The following is a 22128-nucleotide window of genomic DNA, read 5'->3' on the forward strand; positions in this document are numbered from 1 at the left end:
ATTCTGCACTGCACCCCAGAGTCAAACAGAAGACACTACGGAGTCCGCAAAGGTCCACAAAGATAGTACGGAAGGTGCGAGAAAGTACGAAAGGCGCAGGCGCCTACAACGCGCTTCTGAACTAAACGTCCACACTACACAGCATGGTCCGGGTAGTAAGAATAAACAAACTCTCCGTATTAAACGTACGGCATCCTCACATGTCCAAACCATATAGCATATGTGAATCACATTACAGTGATGCATTATTAACAGTACAACCACAGAAAACGCTCCGTATTAACAGTAAGTGCAATTATCCATATTACTAACAGTAGACAACGGTTAACTAATGGAGTCACGGTCACAGCTCCAAAACGATCCAGCTCAACTGACGGAGCTACAAAAACGAGCCCGCATGGATAAAAAAAATAAACGTAGGCGCCTACAACGCGCGTCTGAAACCGCGGAAGCAAAACTGTCTCGGCTCCAAAACCAAACAGCTCGACTAACGGAGCTACAAAAACGAGCCCGCATGGACAAATACAATGAACATAGACGCCTACAATGCGCATCTGAAACTGCGGAAGCAAAGCAGGCACGGGTTCAAAACGAAAGACCATAACTGACAGAGATACAAAAACGAGCCCGGCTGGATAAAATCAATGAACGCAGGCGCCTACAACGCGCGTCTGAAATGCCGCAAGCAAAGCAGGCATGGCTCCAAAAAGAAAGAGCTCGACTGACGGGGCTACAAAAATGAGCCCGCCTGGATAAAAACAATGAACGTAGGCGCCTACAACGCGCTTCTCAAACAACGCAACCAAAGGAGTCACGGCTCCAAAACTAAACATCTCAACTAACGGACATACAGAAACGAGCCCGCCTGAATACAATTAATGAACGCTGGCGCCTACAACGCGCCTCTCAAACAGCAGAGGCAATAGATAAACGGCAAAGAAAGGAACGACAAACAGCCGCTAAACAATTCCGCCAATTAGCTGACAACGCATTCTGTAATGAGTCCACTATTAATGAACATTCATTAGGATTAATGAATATCATTTGCTGTCACTGTCATTCACTTAACTTCCCTGAAGAAACAACTGGCAATACAAATAATGAGTTTACACATTGTTGTCAAAAGGGTTAGGTTAGACTGCCTCCTTTAGATGACTATCCTGAATATCTACAGAAGCTTCTAACTAACAATGTACCCGAAAGTAAAAACTTTATGGACTGCATTAGATCCTGCAATAGTTCATTTGCTTTTGCATCTACCGGGGTAAATATCAGGCCACCAGCTGGCAATGATATGTGGACAAATATTACATCGGATTGGAATAGTGCACCCTGAGCCAAATCACGAACGCAAATATGCACAGATCTATGTGTTAGATCCAGATGACGCAATCTATCAACGAATAAACCTTCCTGAAAACAAGCAATGCACAGAGCTGATAATGAGAAACGTCGCTGAAGTCATAAACAATCACCCATTAGCTAAGTCTATAAAAATGCTACATGAGGTTGAAAGAGAGGCCAATACAAAAGCAGAAGCAGAAGGTGTAGCGCCAAGTACAATTGCTTTAGTGTTAATAAAGGACAAAGAACAAGATCCAAGACGATACAATCTTCCCATCATTAATGAAGTTGCAATTGTCTTTCAAAGTAAAGATGGTGAGCCTCCATTTGACCGCGATATTGTCCTGCATTTACGTCCTGATGGACAACTTTATGTAGCCTTCTCAAGAGTTCGGCCTTCATCTGACATTAAAGTTAAAGTTATAGATACTCCATACCAAGGAAAACTCATTCCAGGACAACACACCATCTTTACTACAAATGTTGTGTATAAAGAAATATTCCAATAAATCTTTCTAATGTGCCATGCTATGGGTTCTTTACTTGCTTTGTTCGTCATCTACACCTTTACACTCCAATATATCTCATACATACATCAATGTATTTCGGGTTACCCAACACCAGGGGTTGGCGAGCGAAGTGAGCAGGGGGCAGAGCCCCCTAGTAAATAAATGTTATGGAATGGGCAAAAATCATTTTGAACTGCAGGCACTAAATTAAAAGCAAGATGTAATCTGCTTCATTTATAAGTCTGTGCTCAGACTAACCTGTAAATGAACTCTCTAGACTCGCTGTGAGTAACACTATGAGAAAAATACAGCTTTTTGTTTAAATCCTATGTATTTGTAAGACTGAGAACATAAAATTAAAAATACAAGCCTAAGCACATTTTTGATCATTATCTATATTGTAATCTTACACTAGAATAATATGATGCTCCATAACTCAAATATTACATGGTAGATATTCTTTTTCCCAAGGGAACTGGAGATACAACAAATAGTTGCCTTGACAAAATAAAGTCTTTTGCATATAGGTTTTGTGAGCAAAGCTTTTAAGCAGAGGTGTCCATCACCAGAATAGTAAGCCAATTATCTGTATGTTACATCATGAGGTATGAAACCCCAAGTGTACCTTTCGGCATAAAGAATGACCCATCTGAAACAGACTTCTGAGACCGAATCGACATTCCATCAGAGTGACTTCCTTTACATGGATGCAGAGCTAGACTGACGTTTACAATCAGCGGGAGAATTCCTGGTGGCCTGCTGCCTGGCATTCAGAGCAAGCATTCAGAGCAACCAGTGAAATAAACTATAATGTAATGTTATTATACTGGAAAACGAGCAGACGTTATTGCTCAGTTGTGGGCACACACCCTTTCGATTTAACTTTGGAGGTTTTTTTTTTCTGGTTTCTGGTTGGATGGTTTCTTGTTTATGTTCAAGTAAAGTTTTGACTTAGCATGCATATGTCTGGTGCTTTTGATTTAAGTTATACAGTATATGAAGATTGTTTAAAAGTTTATAATATACTTTGAATTATATTTGGATGATGTATGGGTTTTGGTATTTGTTACTGTGTATTTGTATTATTTTTGTTTCAAATTTTAATGAAGTGTAGCATATGTTAACATTTTTAAGGTTTTTTTCTTCCTTTTTCCATCAGAGTGACTGAATAGGCTACACGAAATTTTTATTTTTTATTAATGAAACATGTATGTGAGTGGAATGATTTGTGTTTTTAAATGTACCTGTTGTTCTTTAATTCATAGGTGTGTTTTTACTTTATTTTAATATTTTTAAAGTGCGTCTCTAGCACTCTGACAGTTAAACCTTAGCGCTATGATGAGAGAGGGACTGAAAAGGCTACACAAAATGTTTCATAGTTTTTTGTTTTGTTTACTAAGTGCTTTCTTTAAAAAATGCTTGACAGAATTCTATGGCGATGAGAATTATTTTGAGTCTTTTGTCTATTGAAGAAATTCAAAGTGGTCTTTTTTTGACCAACACTTCAAACTTTGTGGAAGAGTATTCAGCATTACTATCCAGACAGTGACAGAGGCTGTGTAGACTCCAGACTCATAGTTGAAATAGCAAACATAATCTATGCACTGTGGATTCCACTGACAACTACTTTTTGTGGTTCAGTGCTTTTTGCACGTTTGTTTTGATATAAATATTATAGAACTACATGGTTTATTTATTTATGAAGTGTTGTTCCACATTTTACCAGAGGTGAAATGTAGGTGTAAAAGCTGAATCTACTGTCTCCTCATTCATAAAAAATTCCAAGACAAAATTGTGTTTATTGCTTTTTTTCCCGAGTCTGTGCCTGTACAAGAAAACTGATATATATTGTGTGGGCTGAGTTTGAGTTGGGATTCCCGGCTTGAATAGGATTCCCAGCCCGGCCCTGCCTGAACGTCAAAGACGCTGTCTATGCATTAATGATCCATCCATCCATTATCCAACCCGCTATATCCTAACTACACGGTCACGGGGGTCTGCTGGAGCCAATCCCAGCCAACACAGGGTGCAAGGCAGGAAATAAACCCCGGGCAGGGCGCACACGCACACACACACATACACACACTTGGGACAATTTAGGATCGCCAATGCACCTAACCTGCATGTCTTTGGACTGTGGGAGGAAACCGGAGTACCCGGAGAAAACCCAACGGCTGAATTTGAAAGCTGACAAAGATAACTCCTCTGAAACTGATGCTTTGTTTGCTGATAATCTTCAGTAAGCTTTCCGACTTTGAGGCAAGGATGTATTTTGATAAGAACACTGATCATCCAGACTATAGTATTATTCTACATTTTCTATCATTTACTTAATTTGTCATCACTTTTTCATTAATAAATAATGCTTTGCTTTTAAATTTCAGTACTTTATACTGAGTGATTGAAATAATAAGGTACATAAAGTGAAACCTGATATCGTGAGAAAGAAATCAGCATCTCACAGTAATAGCCATTTGTAAAAAAATCTACAAATACTGGATATACAGTGCATCCGGAAAGTATTCACAGCGCATCACTTTTTCCACATTTTGTTATGTTACAGCCTCATTCCAAAATAGATTAAGTTCATTTTTTCCCTCAGAATTCTACACACAACACCCCATAATGACAACATGAAAAATGTTTGAGGTTTTTGCAAATTTATTAAAAATAAAAAAACTGAAAAGTCACATGTACATAAGTATTCACAGCCTTTGCTCAATACTTTGTTGATGCACCTTTGGAAGCAATTACAGGCTCAAGTCTTGTTGAATATGATGCCACAAGCTTGGCACACCAATCCTTGGCCAGTTTCGCCCATTCCTCTTTGCAGCACCTCTCAAGCTCCATCAGGTTGGATAGGAAGCGTCGGGGCACAGCCATTTTAAGATCTCTCCAGAGATGTTCAATCGGATTCAAGTCTGGGCTCTGGCTGGTCCACTCAAGGACATTCACAGAGTTGTCCTGAAGCCACTCCTTTGATATCTTGGCTGTGTGCTTAGCGTCGTTGTCCTGCTGAAAGATGAACCGTCGCCCCAGTCTGAGGTCAAGAGTGCTCTGGAGCAGGTTCTCATCCAGGATGTCTCTGTACATTGCTGCAGTCATCTTTCCCTTTTTATCCTGACTAGTCTCCCAGTCCCTGCCTCTGAAAAACATTCCCACAGCATGATGCTGCCACCACCATGCTTCACTGTTGGGATGGCATTGGCCTGGTGATGAGCGTTGCATGGTTTCCTCCAAACGTGACACCTGGCATTCACACCAAAGAGTTCAATCTTTGTCTCATCAGACCAGAGAATTTTCTTACTCATGGTCTGAGAGTCCTTCAGGTGCCTTTTGGCAAAATCCCGGCGGGCTGCCATGTGCCTTTTACTAAGAAGTGGCTTCCATGTGGCCACTCTACCATACAGGCCTGATTGATGGATTGCTGCAGAGATGGTTGTCCTTCTGGAAGGTTCTCCTCTCTCAACAGAGGACCTCTGGAGCTCTGACAGAGTGACCATCGGGTTCCTGGTCACCTCCCTGACTAAGGTCCTTCTCCCCCGATTGCTCAGTTTAGATGGCCGGCCAGCTCTAGGAAGAGTCCTAGAGGTTTCGAACTTCTTCCACATTCGGATGATGGAGGCCACTGTGCTCATTGGGACCTTCATAGCAGCAGAAATTTTTCTGTAACCTTCCCCAGATTTGTGCCTCGAGACAATCCTGTCTCGGAGGTCTACAGACAATTCCTTTGACTTCATGCTTGGTTTGTGCTCTGACATGAACTGTCAACTGTGGGACCTTATATAGACAGGTGTGTGCCTTTCCAAATCATATCCAATCAACTGAATTTACCACAGGTGGACTCCAATTAAGCTGCAGAAACATCTCAAGGATGATCAGGGGAAACAGGATGCACCTGAGCTCAATTTCGAGCTTCATGGCAAAGGCTGTGAATACTTAAGTACATGTGCTTTCTCAATTTTTTTATTTTTAATAAAATTTGCAAAAATCTCAAGTAAACTTTTTTCACGTTGTCATTATGGGGTGTTGTGTGTAGAATTCTGAGGAAAAAAATGAATTTAATCCATTTTGGAATAATGCAGTAATATAAAATGTGGAAAACGTGATGCGCTGTGAATACTTTCCGGATGCACTGTATAAATGTACTTAGCTACATAGTATTTCAAAGACATAGGATTAACCAACGGCACCATAACTAAGGAAACTTTCCGAACGAAGATGTCACAGCTAGTGCATTATTACATTGTGTTGCATTAATAAAATATATGCATGTCAAGTATGTTTAGAATATACAACAGTGAAGGGTACCTGGTTAAGTGTGAGAATTAACAAGGGATCGACATACAATATATCTTTTCGCAACTAGCTGTTTGCCTATCGTGTAATTTATTGCAGCGTATACGGAAAATTATTAACGAAAGAACAGATAAATTTGATTTACAACAACAAAAAATCCTTGTACTTTTCTACATTTGTTAGAAAGCAATCCATCTTCCAAAGCAGTTCCAGAGTGGAGGCTAGTCTTGCCATATAACACAGCACACCTTTAACTGCCTGGTGAACATTGAATGCTGTTTCGGAAACGTGGATTCTCTCCGCCCATATCCTCGGCAGTCGCGCGCTTTACAGACTACGCATGCGCTTCAGTGAGAGAAATGACGCGGTTCGTTTGGCTACTCAATTCCCTGCGGTGCAGTCAAACACCACGTCACAACCACGAAATTCAGTTATTTTGAAGAAGAAATTTTCTCTCCCCACATGGGTCTGTCACTTTCATAATGTCATTCCCCAACGACCTCGATGAAAAGGACACACAGTGTTCCCTCCGAGAGTGACGTGTGCGCCCCTCCGCCTGCTGACATAAAAGCGTGTCCTCGCGGAAGGCGGGCAGCCCGCGTCCACATTCTGTGACGCACTTTTTAATCAAAAATCCCGCTCAAGCTCACGTTTAGTTGCCGGCGTCACTTTCATTTTATACACCGCCAATGTTAAGCAGCCGTTGAGGGTTTGACTGTTGAACCCTGCTATTCTCCTCAAAAGTCATCGTTCCCTTCTAAAAGCACAAGAGTCACATTTTAAAACCAGTGCAAAACTTCCGCCATATACATTCGGCTTCCTGTCGGCACACATGCGACTGCAGCAACTAGAGTTGTGCGAAATTACGGCTTTCCCGGCACCGGTGCTGCTTAATATACAGCCTGTGAAATGGGACCTAATTGTACAGCTGTCACCTTCCAGAAAGTACGACTAAGTGACTCGACTCGGCGAAAAAAAAGTCTCTGGCGCTTCAAAAGTAGTGTTTTGTCCGCGATCTGTACGGAACAAGCGACGTGATAAAAATCTAGTTCAAAATTTACTTACTGTCCAGATAGTGCTCCAAATACATTGCAGTCGCCATTTTCATAGGGTTTTAACGCTATATTCTTTTAATCCGGCCGGCGAGAAATCGACGTACATAGCCCCCTAATTAAAAATTCATGACTTCCTCCTCGCTGATTGGCTATGTCCACTCTAGCGCTGCCTGTAACGTCAAATGAAAGTCCGAAGAAAAAACTGTGGAATATTTATTAATTTATTAATTATTCATGACAGGACTGGCTTGAGCGTAAATCCTTATTGACTGGGACCCTGCTGAAAATAACCGTTATTTCGAGTTCAAATACAATGAAAGTTGCTCTGTCTCTAAAATCATCAAGCCCTTCCCTCTATCGTCTCTTAGAAAAGGTATGATTTAAAAATAGGTGTTACTTATGCTAATTTTCAAGAGTAACGAATGAGTGGGTGGAGTTTGAGGGGAATAGGGCGTGAATGTTTGTTAATAAATGTGTTGTCTGTCTCGCTGAAGATCCATGGGCTTTTCCAAACAGATTAATAATGAGGTATAATGAAGGGTCCAATGGTGGAAAGGCAAAGGCATTCAGAAGAACGCAGAAACGTGCTGTTTAGAGTCATTGACGGAAAGGGCTAATTCAACAGTGGACAAACAACAAACTAATTGGGTCGTAAACTGTATAAAGCAGGCAACATCGCCTGTTGCCTTTTTATTTAGTATCATGCCATACTGTTTTCTAAACCTACTTAATCCTGAGGAGGGCCGCGGGACAGTTGGAGCCTAATCCCGCAACACAGGGTGCAAGGCAGGAATAATCCAGCCCATTACAAGGTGAACACTCAGACACACACACTACAGTCAAATTAGCACTGCCAATTTAAATAACTTGCATGACGTTTGACTACTTAGTAATGGATGCTTAACTGGAGAGAAGTATGACTTTTCAATAGCTTTCAAAGAAATCACTTCCTGACAAATTTAACAATGGATTTCTTAACTACTTTTTAGCCTGATTAGATAGATAATAATTTTTTGTATTTATATAGCGCTTTTCTCACTACTCAAAGCGCTTAGCAATTGCAGGTTAAGGGCCTTGCTTAAGGGCCCAACAGAGCAGAGTCCCTTTTGGCATTTACGGGATTCGAACCGGCAACCTTCCGATTGCCAGTGCAGATCCCTAGCCTCAGAGCCACCACTCCGCCTAGATAGATAGATAGATAGATAGATAGATAGATAGATAGATAGATAGATAGATAGATAGATAGATAGATAGATAGATAGATAGATAGATAGATAGATAGATAGATAGATAGATAGATAGATAGATAGATATTTGTCTTTTACAGACACTCAATAAATAAATATTATTAAATCATTACAAACAACAAACCTCTCTCAAATATACACCAGAATGACTAAAAAGAAAGAAAAAGAAAACTTCTGATTTGTTAGTTACAGTCACAGTGAAGCATTATAAACATGTATTGCTATAGGTATGAAGGAGGTTTCTTCACACACTTCTGCTGAATGATTTGTTGGCTGAAAGTATTCATTGTTAGTGTGTTAGAGAGAAAATGTGTAGCATTGTTCATAATAACACTCAGTTTTATATACTGTATATTCTGTCCTTCACTACTACCTCCAGGGGCTTGAGAGTGTATCCTATAACTGAACCTGCCCTTTTATTTAACATGTTGATTTGTTTGATCTATCTTGAAGTGATTTACCAGCCCAGAACGCTACAGTGTAGAAAATTGCACTAGCCATTACAGAGTTGTAGACTATACAGGACCATCTCAATCATATAGGCGAATTGTCAACTTGGGCGGTAAAGGGTTTATGGGGTGGCAATTTGTCAATCCACATAAACTCCGCTATTTAAACACTTGGACAAGGGCTCTTTGATATAATATATTTTTTAACAAAATGCACAAAACTCTAAGGCAGGGGTGGGCAAAGTCATTCCTGGAGGGCCACAGTGGCCGTGGGTTTTTGTTCCAACCCAGTTGCTTAATTAGAAAACAATCCTTGCCAATAATTACATTTCATGGCTGTACCTTAGTGCTTTACCTCTGCTATGTCAAGTCATTCTCATATCCTAGATTTTTTTTCCATTCTAAGGATATCATCCAAATACTTTGAAGTGTAAAACCGATGGGTAATTCTCAGTCCTTCACTTTTTTCTCTTCTCTTTCCTTCCAAGTATTTAATTAAACCAAATAGTGCACGATAAATACACACAGGTGTAAAGGGTAACAAGCAAAATGGATAACTGCTGGTTCCTTTTGTCATTTGCATCTTATTGCTAATAAGGAGCAATTAAAAACCGAGAATGCAGCTGTTTAAGTCTTAAATAAGCAATAAGGGTTCAAAATCTTAATGAGGGAGATAACTAAAATGAAGCTGAAGTATTTCTAGAGCAATAAGTGCTTCTCATTAAACAATTGGGTTGGAACAAAAACCTGCAGCCACTGCGGCCCTCCAGGAATGACTTTGCCCACCCCTGCTCTAAGGGGACCAACACCCCAGTCTTTGATTTCATCTATGTCTACCATACTTGCTGGAATAATATGTTGTGACCCATACTGAAAAAATGAAAATCTGATCAGCCCACCCAAACCCCAAGCTCTTCCATGTGATATACTGTATGTATAGTGATTGCCTTCAAGATGCAACATTTTCATCTTCACCCTAGGGCAGCAAAAAAGCTAAAGTTGGCCCTGAGAACATGCAATGGATGTCGCTACCTACATTAAAAGAACAGTCTCCTAAGAAAAAAGAGTCTCTTCTACCCTATCTTATTTAGTTCCTCTGTGTTAGGAGACCAGTCCAGCCTGTCATTAATGTGACACCCCAAGTACTTATAGCAGTGCATCACCTCCACTTTGACTCCCTGAATAGTGACTGGACATATAGACTCTTTGGGTTGGTGAAAGTTAATAACCAGCTCCTGGGTTTTGCTGATGTTTTTTAGATTAATTTATTTGTTTAATGTATTTCGATTTGCAATATTTTGTACACTTCACCTAAACTGTATGTAATGAAATTCAGGGGGCCACACAACACACACTATAAATAAAATAGGGAAATCATCACCTTACTCCTTTAAAGCAAAAGTATTCAAAAACATATACACTGGTCAAGACCTTTATCTATGCATTTATATGTTAGAATGTTCACACATGGCACACTATAAATAAATTGAGGATATCCCCACTCAGCACCTTCAAATTAAAGGTATTCAGAAACCTATTCCATAACAAAGGCCTTTGTCTACACACTTGCATATTAGAACGCTACCCATACTTTTTTCAAACTATTTAAAAGCATATTTTGTGTCTTATTGCTTGATTTCCTTTATGTTTGTCTTTGTTCATGCTTTGCAAATTCAAGTCAAGTAGCTTTATTGTTATCTCACTAATACACAGTATTGCAGCATACAGTGGCACAAAATAACCTTCCCCAGGACCATAGTGCAGCATATACATAAACACACAAGTGCAAGACAGGTAAAGAACTATACTAAATACTACGAATAAATAAATTCATAAATAAATAATAGGTAAGTGAATAGGTAGTAATAACTTGAAACAGACAGTAATGAATGAATAAATAAATAAATAAATAAATAACAATAATAATAATAAAAAACAACAGTAGTAATAAGTGTAACTACACTTATTGGATTCTACAGTACCTTCTGCCAGATGGATGTGGGACAAAGAGACAGTGGAAATTGAGAAAGCAGTCCTTCACAATGCTATATAGGCTTTGTGGAGGCAATGCTTTATAAAGATGTCTTTAAAGGACAGCACAAATGTCTCAATGATCTTTTCTGCTGTGTGCACTAACCATTGCATGAGCTTACTGTCAGAGACACTGCAGTTCCCAAACCTTACACTGATCAGAGCACTCACGATGGTGACTCTATAGATGTGATGAGAATGGGGAGTGGTAGACTTGCCTTTTACAGCCATTAATAATAATAATAATTCATTACATTTATATAGCACTTTTCTTAGTACTCAAAGCGCTATCCACACAGGGAGGAACCGGGAAGCGAACCCACAGTCTTCCACAGTCTCTTACTGCAAAGCAGCAGCACTACCACTGCACCACCATTGAAGCAAGTGGAGATGTTGCTGCATCTTCTTGGCTATAGAGTTTATGTAAATTGACAAAATAAGGTTAGCTGCCAGGTGCACACAAAGGAATTTGGTGCTCTTGACAAATTCCATTGCAGAGTCCTCAATATGCAGTGGGGTGTGGACAGCATGGGCCTTTATGAATTCAACAATCATCTCTTTCATATTTTCCTCATTAAGAGACTGTTGCACTTCCACCAATCTCCATTTTGTAAACAGATTCAACCTGATTGCAGCTGAGACACACTTGTACTGTATGTATCCATACAGTTGTGGGTCAACAAAGTGAACATAAGAGGTCTGAGTATACAGCGCTAGGGGGCATCAGTGCTCAGAGTGATCATACTGAAGATGGTGTTTCCATCATGGACTGTCTGGGGTCTCTCTGTTAAAAAAGGCCAGAATCAAGTTGTATAGGGAAGTGTTGTAACCTAGCAGACTCAATGCCCCTATGAGCTTATGAGGGATGATGTGTTGAAAGCTGAACTGAGGTCAATGAAAAGCATTCTAGCATAAGCATAAGCATAAGTGTCAAACTGGAATAAGATGTCTGTATGTTTCCTCATCATAGTTCATGTTTACTAAGTAATGTGCAGCTTTGCACAGATGTCATTTTCCTTGATCTCTCTCATTATTCACACGTTTGATTAATCACTCTCTTCTCATACCAAGTATGTATTTCCCAATTGTGATTATTTTCTTGATTTGTCATTGTTTCTTCTTGTGTCTGAAGAATTGATTCCACCTAAGGAAACCACATTACTTGCTAGACATTCAGTCTTTTGTATTGTTTGGAGACCCCATGAAAAATAACTATTGATTGGGCTGAAAATGGTTCTAGCAATCCATCAGGTGACTCAGTTGAGGAAGACAGAACTTCACCCAGGCTGTTCTCACCAAGGGTGGAGAAATGCTGATGTAGATTGAAGATATATCTGCAGTTGAAAAAACACTTTAAGGAGATGCTGAACCCAATGGACACACTCTATGGAGGAAGGAAAGTAAGAAGATTATGGGGGATCAATGCCAACTTCCCGGAAGGAGGTCACTGAGATAGTTAAGCAGGTCTGCAGTGGCATCTAGGAGTAGCTATATGGATTCTTTCCAGGCCATGGAACAGCGTACCAGCTTGTTTACCCTCATGAGGATCATGGAGGGGACATGAAAGTATGCCTAATTGGTCTACATGTGTTTTGTGGACTTAAGAAGGCATATGGCCATGTTCTTCCAAATATTCCATGGGGGTGCTGTGAGAGTACAGTGTTCCATGAACTCTAGCACACATTGGGATGGTTTGAAACCGAGTGTAAGGCAGCAAAGATGATGATCAATACCCTCCAAATTTGAAGCCATGGTCCTCAGTAGGAAGAAGATGAACTGTCCTCTGCAAAGGGGAGGTGAGTCCCTGCCTCAAATCGAGAAGTTTAAGTACCTCAAGGTCTTGTTCATGAGCGAGGGGAAAAGGGATGGTGAGATCAATAGATGGATTGGGGTGGCTGGCACAGTTATGCGGTTACTATACCAATCTGTAGTGGTGAAGAAGAAGCTGAGCAAGAAGGCAAAACTTTCGATTTACCAGTCAATCTACATTCCTAGTCTTACATATGGACATAAGGTTTGGCTAATAACCAAAAGAATGATATTGCATGTACAAGTGGCCAAAATTAGCCACTTTTTCTGCAGGACTGCTGGACTCTCCCTTAGAGATAGTGTGAGAAGAAGTCGCTGACTATGTGCATTGAGAGGAGCCAATTGAGGTGCTTTGGGCATCTGCCTCCTGGACACTGTAGGTTTTATGGGCATATCCCCCAGATGTCTTAAGCATGCCTTTGGATCCCACAGTATCAGCTGGCAAGTTTGGTGGGAGAAAGGGAAATATGGCCCTCACTGCTAATGCTGTTACCCCTGCAACCTGGCTCAGATAAGTGCTGGAAAATGAATGAATGAACTTTACAAACTCAAACTGGAACATAATGTAATTCCTACTATTATGGTGTACCTTGGAGATTTGGAGATTTTTCCTTGGATATCTACTTCCACTGGACTTCACGTTCCACTTACAGCAAATACTGATAACACGACACTACCTGAAAATCAGTCCTGAATATTTAAAGTCTATATAGAAATTGTTACTTGCTTCAGTAATGCTGGTGAATGGCTGGATGCCAGCTTTATTCAACTAAGTGATAATAAAACAACTGCTTTTCATGGAGTCCCAAGTGCATCTTTCTTCTTGAATATTAAATCTTTAACATAAAAGAAGACATTGCTCTTTTCTGTTGACTCACTGAACTGACCTCCATTACAGCCAGAGGCCGGCAAAGCAAAATGCTTGCCTGTCATTGCACATCAAGCTCTGCCTCAGTAAGAATGAATTACTTGCAAAACTTAAAAGATGAATTTCATGCAGATGATCATCTGGCAATTAAGCATGATCAGAGCACTGTTTATTAGCACTAAGCAATGTCTCTTCTGGTTCTAGCAAACATGCTTCAACCTTGGATCTGATCTCAAACTGGTCAGCAAAGTGAGTGACAAAAAAGGCATCTTTGAAAGCCTTTAACACAATCTTATGCATATATCATCATCCAAAAGGATGGGCTAATTTAGACCAAGTAGATGAATTACAGCCGAATAGACATAGGCCAAAAACTCACCTTTAAGATAATATTGATGACAACAATAGATGTTCTGTTTTGCCAAAGAATATCTAACCACTATCCCCGAGCTAAAGAGTGAAGCACCTTCTTACATTTAAGAGTGAGATTTAGTACTTGGACTTAAATAGAGAAGACAGTCTGTACTAGAGTTTGAGACTGGATCTACCACAAAATTCCATCCTAGTCAAGGAAAGTGATGTGGACAAGGAAAAATCCATAAGGATTTTTTTGGGATGCTTAAATAATTGTACCTTCACACTAACAGATGAGAAGAATACAAGAAGACGCTTGCTACACACCTTACAATATCACCATTAAAACGTATCCCTCAAATCTGATGCATGATGGAGATCTTTGGAAGGTTTGTAGTTATTATCTGAATTATTTGAAAAATGTGTATTTTTGAACCCATTACCATTACTGATCACTAGGCCATTGGACACCCAGATGGCAAGAATTTTCTGGACCAACAGCACCAAAGGGTTGACATAGTACAGAGCCAAGTCCAGCAGAAAAGTGGGAGCCACAATGGCAGTAGAAGAGGACTAGCATATAGTAATGTGAGAATGAAGGGGTGCCATTCATGGGTGGCAAGACCAGTGGTGGCTACACCTCTAGGACTTCAGGAATACAACTGTTTCCAGAATGTGCTTCCCCTCATATACTGTAGTAAAGTTGAATGGAAGCCTCTGGAAGATTTTTTTTTTTCTAAATACCATTCCTTGACATCAAAAATAATTTTGGGGATTAGCAGAAAGTGATCTTGGGATTTGAATAAGCCTTGCAACCATGTTTCAAGTGAATGCAGAGTCAGAAGGAGAGTGGGTCCCACAAGAGAAGTCACAGTCTAGACAGAGTAAAAGAAACACAGTTAATAAGAAAGAGAGTATCGACTGTGGTGGGTAAATGGGTGAGCCACCTCCCTAGAAAGATAGGAGTTTAAAAGCTGTATAGTCAAGTGCATAGAGTCATTGGGATATTATATGTTTGTAGGGAGCAGGCAAAATAACAAGCAATGTCTTAATTATATCAAAAAGCCCAGTAACAGAGAGGGAAATAGTAAATCTCTAGTTGGTAAACAGAAAGGCAAACAAAGAAAATGTAACTAAGTGCTCAAAGAGTAAAGGGAGGAAAGTAACCCAAGGCAAACAAGTCCAAAAGCACAGACCAGTAATCAGAATCCAAAGAACAAAAGCAAGAAAATCAGCAAAACCAGAAAATTCAACAAAATAATAATTATACACAAGAATCTTCTACAAATACAATGATTGACCACCTAAGCTCCCTCTTCTCTGGCTTTAGATAGCCAGAGGGAGGGCTAAAGGGTTGTGGCATCATGGTGGCCCTGTCTTCAAGGACTCCACTCACAAAGAACATGGAATGGAGGCACATTTAAAGTTACAGGACATAATTACAAACAACAGAAATTAAATTATGAAATCCATCCATCCATTTTCCAACCCGCTGAATCCGAACACAGGGTCACGGGGGTCCGCTGGAGTCAATCCCAGCCAACACAGGGCACAAGGCAGGAACCAATTCCAGGCAGGGTGCCAACCCACCACAGGACACACACAAACACACCCACACACCAAGCACATACTAGGGCCAATTTAGAATCGCCAATCCACCTAACCTGCATGTCTTTGGACTGTGGGAGGAAACCGGAGCGCCCGGAGGAAACCCACACAGACATGGGGAGAACATGCAAACTCCACGCAGGGAGGACCCGGGAAGCGAACCCAGGTCCCCAGGTCTCCCAACTGCGAGGCAGCAGCGCTACCCACTGCGCCACCGTGCCGCCCTAAATTATGAAATATAATAATTAAAAAATGCCAATAAAAAATCCATCCATTATCCAACCCGCTATATCCTAACTACAGGGCCACAGGGGTCTGCTGGAGCCAATCCCAGCCAACACAGGGTGCAAGGCAGGAAACAAACCCTGGGCAGGGCGCCAATAAAAAATCAAATATAAATACATTCTGACCATTACCTAACACTCATGTGCACACCCATGACTAGCAACTATTATGCTTTAAGTTGGAAGCAACAGACCATAAGGGCTGATAGATAGATAGATAGATAGATAGATAGATAGATAGATAGATAGATAGATAGATAGATAGATAGATAGATTTCCCCAGGAGGAAATCTGGCATTTTACAGAAGCACATTATATATATAAAAAAAAAACATTTGACTTGGCAGCTACAGTGCATGTTGCTGTTGGTATAAAGGAGCCCCAGTAGTGTTTCTTGACACATATCTGCTGAATGATTCGTTGTTTGAAAGTACTCACTGTTAGTGTTTCAGAGAAAGGATGTGCAGCATTGTTCAAATGGCACTCAGTTTTGTTTTCATTCTCTCCTCCACTACACCTCCAGGGGGTCCAGAGTGAGTCTCATAATTGAGCCTGCCCTTTCAATTAGCTTTTTTATTCAGTGGGCCTCTGTTGAAGTGATGTTACTGGCATGATACTGCCCATCACAGATCTGTAGAAAATTTGAAGGATGTCACAACACACATTAAATTAATGCAGTCTCCTAAGAAAAATTAACTTGAGATGAGTTGCAACTAAAGCCAAAAAGCTAAAATTATGAAACACCCTAGAGCTTGAAGCCAAGGCCAAATTGAAATCCTAAGATTAGTTTAAGAGAACAGAAACACATTTGAGGTTTAAACCACTCATAAACTCTTCTGTATGCTGTGAAAACTAGACAGGGAACAAGATAAAGATCTGGGGAATCAACAAATCTATCCTGTTTAATAATGAAAAAAAAATATTCAGAAAACACAAAATATATTTAGGACCCCTAAAACAGTTGAATCTGAAAAAGCTAATGACAGAAAGGGATTCAGGGTCTCAAAAAAAATTAAAAACACAAATAGTTAGTAATGACGTAATAATGTGAAGGAAAATGAAAAAGAAAATAAATAATATAGAACATGAATTATTACAGCAATGGCTGTCATGGTTGCAAGCAATATGTTGGAGCCCATAGAAAATCAATGCAACAAAATGTGACGACACCTATTAAACAAAATGGCAATGTGATTAACTTCACAGAAATAGCCCTAATGAATTTCTAACAACATGCAACTTTAAAATGAAAATTAAGATTTGCTAAAAATAATCTGGCTAATATGTCACCCTTGTTGAAGTCTGTGAAAGATTATTTAACATGATTAAGGAGAATGACAGGGAATGTATGGCAGGACTATATCTCTTCATGAATTGAAAGAGAGATTTTGCAAAGTAAAAGACAAACAAATTGCTTGGTAACATTGGGCTGACTAGTACATTTTACAAATATATTCATGGTAAATTGACTTTATTTTCATTATATACATTAATAGAATAAACAGAAATAGGGATGTGACGCCTATATGGGATAAAAATATTTCAGTTCTAAGACCAAAGAATGAAACTACAGTTTTAGGAAATTCTTGGCCTATTCACCTTTAGTGAAAGATTAAAGAAAAACCTTAATTTAATAATTAATATGTGCCAGTTGTCATGGATGGCCGGGGTCCTTGCCTGGCTGGGATGCCTTGGAGCACCGGGGGAGCAAGCCTGGGCAGGACAGTACATCCCCCGGTACGCTAGATAGCAGCCCCCCTGGGTTGGAGCGGTGCGTTGGACTCCCGCAGGGCTTTATGGGAGATGGAGTTGGATACAGCCCTGTTGGGATCCAGGGGGTGCTGCAGCTGTTCCTGAGTCTTGGAGAGTAGCTCTTCCACCACACCAGGAAGTGCTGCCAGAATTAGGTCAATGATCACCTGGAGCACTTCTGGGTGCCTTATGAAAAGAGCCAGCAGCCATTACTCGGGAGTTAGAGTCGGGAGGAAGGAGACAAAGCTTACTGAGGAGGAGCGGATGAGAAAAGAAGGGAAAGAAACTATTGTGCAGTGGTTTGTGCTTTGGACTGTGTTGTTGTGCTTGTTGGAGGCAGGGAAGATGTTTCCCACAAGGGAAGAAAGGAAAATAAAAAAGAAGATTTTTCAGACAAGGAAATGAAGATCAAAAGGGTACATTTAAAAGAGTAGACACTGTACAAGTGGAGCATGAAACACAGAAAATTAACACTAGACTACTGATCCTCAAAAGTTCAGTATCTGAGGCAAAATCAGATCTGAAAATTGCAAACTGAGCGAACCTGACTATGTGAGATCCTTTCCCTAAATAACTAATAACAAAAGTAATTGTATTTAGACTGATATCCAAAGCTTGGATCCCTGAATTACTGTGCTACCATCTTAACAATGTTTGCATGATAACGTCACACAGAACAATGTCTGAAACTCATTTACCGGTACAACACTGTTGCCATAAACAATGTGGCAAGGAAAATCAAATCAAAAATGGCAACACCCACTAGAAAAGATAGGCACAGATAAACAAGCACAAATGAAACACAAAACTAACAACAACAAAAAGAATCCAGAACGATTTTAGGAGCTTGAAATCTGGATCTAAGACTCCTTTTGTACTGATTGCACAAATGATGAAAATATTAAAATCAACTTTCAAAGTAAGTAGCTGTTTTTCTAAGTGATGGAAATTAAGTAAAAAATGCAACTGTATATGTCAATACTTTGTATTTATGTCATTCACTTAAATGTTACAATGTAAGGAACTGGAATCATATGCTTTAAAAGGCAATTTGGAGTTAGTGGAATTTCTATTAAAAAGATAACCACAACCGCAGTCATGATATTTTGGATTGTGATATTAAGGGACAACTTCAGTTCTATTCTGGCTGTTGAAGCAATATAAGATTTGAATAAAGATTCTTAAGAGATTTTTTACTAAATGCTCCAAGTATTCTTAACAGACAGACTATGTAGGAAGATATATCTTACATTTTGTGATCTCATAACTTTTAATTAAAGAAATCAACATTAAATTATAGTTTTATTTGAAACGATATGAATGAGTAGTTGAAAAAAAATTCAGATAATTATAAAAAAAGAAAAACTAAGTGTTTTGTCTTGATTCATCTATTATTTTTAAAGTCAAATCTATAAAAGCAACATATGAAGGATAATTGTTAAAATGCTTTAAACGATATACATATATATTTGAAAGGTATATGTATGTATTTTTTGTAAAAATATAATTATCACGATACTATCAAGAAAAAGCAATTTATGGTTTAAGTTTATATATATATACACAGTACTGTGCAAAAGTTTTAGGCAGATGTGAAAAAATGCTGTAAACAAAGAATGCTTTCAAAAATGGAAGTGTTAATCATTTATTTTCAATCAACAAAATGCAGTGAATGAACAAAAGAGAAATCTAAATCAAATCAATATTTGGTGTGACCACCCTTTGCCTTCAAAACAGCATCAATTCTTCTAGGTACACTTGCACAGTTTTTGAAGGAACTCAGCTGGTAGGTTGTTCCAAACATCTTGGAGAACTAACCACAGATCTTCTGTGGATGTAGGCTTCCTCACATCCTTCTGTCTCTTTATGTAATCCCAGACACACTCGATGATGTTGAGATCAGGGCTCTGTGGGGGCCATACCATCACTTCTAGGACTTCTTGTTCTTTATGCTGAAGATAGTTCTTAATGACTTTAGCTGTATGTTTGGGGTCGTTGTCCTGCTGCAGAATAAATTTGGGGCCAATCATACGCCTCCCTGATGGTATTGCATGATGGATAAGTATCTGCCTGTATTTCTCAGCATTGAGACCACCATTAATCCTGACCAAATCTCCAACTCCATTTACAGAAATGCAGCCCCAAACATTCAAGGAACCTCCACCATGCTTCACTGTTGCCTGCAGACACTCATTATTGTACCGCTCTCCAGCCCTCTGACGAACAAACTGCCTTCTGCTACAGCCAAATATTTCAAATTTTGACTCATCAGTTCAGAGCACCTGGTGCCATTTTTCTGCACCCTAGTTCCAATGTTTTCATGCATACTTGAGTCGCTTGGCCTTGTTTCAATGTCGGAGGTATGGCTTTTTGTCTGCAACTCTTCCATGAAGACCACTTCTGGCCAGACTTCTCCGGACAGTAGATGGGTGTACCTGGGTCCCACTGGTTTCTGCCAGTTCTGAGCTGATGGCACTGCTGGACATCTTCCGATTTCGAAGGGTAATAAGCTTGATGTGTCTTTCATCTGCTGCACTAAGTTTCCTTGGCTGGCCACTGCGTCTACGATCCTCAACGTTGCCCGTTTCTTTGTGCTTCTTCAAAAGAGTTTAAACAGCACATCTTGAAACCCCAGTCTGCTTTGAAATCTTTGTCTGGGAGAGACCTTGCTGATGCAGTATAACTACCTTGTGTCTTGTTGCTGTGCTCAATCTTGCCATGACGTGAAACTGTCTTCCACAACCTCACCTTGGTAGCAGAGTTTGACTGTTCCTCACCCAGTTTTAAGCCTCCTATACAGCTGTTTCTGTTTCAGTTAATGACTGTGTTTCAACCTACGTGTGACATTGATGATCATTAGCACCTGTTTGGTATAATTGGTTGATCATACACCTGACTATAATCCTACAAAATCCCTGACTTTGTGCAAGTGTACCTATAAGAACTGATGCTGGTTTGAAGGCAAAAGGTAGTAACACCAAATATTGATTTGATTTAGATTTTTCTTTTGTTTGCTCACTTTGCATTTTGTAAATTGATAACAATAAACAATCATTATTTATATTTCTGAAAGCATTCTTTGTTTACAGCATTTTTTTCACACCTGCCTAAAACTTATGCACAGTACTGTATATATTAAATTACGTTTAAGGCAGATAAAAATTACAGTTACGTAAAAAAAAATGTTTTATTTGATTATATAAATATTGTATTCAAAGGATTTAAATACACACATAAAAACGATTAAATAAAACCAACTCTTAGTGCCAATAAAGCCTGTTTAAATTCAATCTACGGGATGTGTGAAGGGACAAAAGTGATAACTGGACGAAAACCAAACATAACGTTAAAAAGGTATGTACCGGTATTTACAAATCCGGTGCTTTCATCCAGAGCCGCTCCTTATTTTATTTGTCTTTTCTGAAGACAAAACTTTAGATTAAAACTATACATGTAACGAACGCCACTACGTCTGTTTTTCCCCATCTTTTAGGAACTGTCTTTAAAAAACCTTGGTTTCCATTCGGAAAGTCCGTCTTTGGTACCTGCACCCCTAGTGGGACAGAAGTAACAGAAACTCAAGGGGTAAGGACTTGTAGAAGGGTCGAGTTAAACTTAAATATAGCTTTAAATAATTTAAAGCCTAAAGTTAAACTGAATATTGTTTTAATTTAGTTTCTCAAACGATAGGAACAGTGAACAATATGTAAGTTACAGATCTGCTTGACAATTGTTTTTCCTTTTATGTGGAACGTCGTTTTTGACGTAGCGCCCCGCTCACCACGCCCCCATATTTCTGCATATCATTCGGCCAGATGCTGTAGGTCTAAGGGTTTCGATATCAAAGATTTTTTTTTGAATAATCGCTTAATGAAGCTATGTAGTGGTTTCTGGTAAAAGCCAGTAATAATCAGATAACTTCGCTCTCGTAGTTTACTAAAAGAAAAACGGAATCGTGTTGGATTAGGTGGGAGGGACAGTAGTTAACGCTACCGTTTAATTTCGAGTCCTGCGCACGTTTCCCACATCAGCGTGAGTTATGGAGCTGCGGGCCAAGTCTAAGAAGTGCAGCAGCAGAATTTTTTTTTGGAGAAGGGGAACTATGCCATTACTATTAGACAATCTTTGGTAAGCAGTTTTAATTGGTGTTACAATGGGTAATGTTAAAAAATGTATTCCGCACACATCAGGCAGACTGTTAACGGAGATGCAAATGTATATAGTTTTGGACTGAAGTACAGTACTGAATCAAATATATTTAACTCGGTGCCATAGTAAAAGACAACCGAATATTTATACTGCGTAATATAAGAAATAGTAAAATACAGATCAACATAAATATAACCATTAATCTCCAGTAAAAAACGTAAACTTGGCGCCCCTAATTAAGAATTCGCTCGGTTAGGAAAGTGCACATTGAAAGATGCTGCCAGTTTCTCCCATGCTATGTTCCTTTGGACTGTTGTGAAGGTGTCTTTGGGAGTGTCGTCCTGATATGATATTAGATCTCTCACACTAT

At 39.5% G+C, this 22128-nt stretch overlaps 3 protein-coding genes across 3 annotated transcripts in view; 2 read left to right on the top strand and 1 right to left on the bottom strand.

Annotated features, from left to right (window-relative positions):
- The window catches only part of ing5a (inhibitor of growth family, member 5a), a 40471-nt gene extending 33055 nt beyond the window's left edge, over positions 1-7416 (bottom strand). The window contains exon 1 of the mRNA XM_028825742.2: positions 7218-7416. Within this exon, the coding sequence (XP_028681575.1) occupies positions 7218-7260 (43 nt within the window). The 5' untranslated portion in view covers positions 7261-7416. The remainder of the gene's footprint in view (positions 1-7217) is intronic.
- The window catches only part of LOC114669500 (F-box only protein 44-like), a 560525-nt gene that overhangs the window by 398162 nt on the left and 140235 nt on the right, over positions 1-22128 (top strand). The gene's annotated exons all lie outside the window — the stretch shown is intronic.
- The window catches only part of d2hgdh (D-2-hydroxyglutarate dehydrogenase), a 51695-nt gene continuing 50686 nt past the window's right edge, over positions 21120-22128 (top strand). Inside the window, exon 1 of the mRNA XM_028825723.2 lies at positions 21120-21194. The gene's annotated coding sequence lies outside the window, so the exon portion shown is untranslated. The remainder of the gene's footprint in view (positions 21195-22128) is intronic.

This window comes from Erpetoichthys calabaricus, chromosome 2 (genome assembly GCF_900747795.2).
Source record: "Erpetoichthys calabaricus chromosome 2, fErpCal1.3, whole genome shotgun sequence".
In the NCBI taxonomy this organism is placed as follows: Eukaryota; Metazoa; Chordata; class Cladistia; order Polypteriformes; family Polypteridae; genus Erpetoichthys; species Erpetoichthys calabaricus.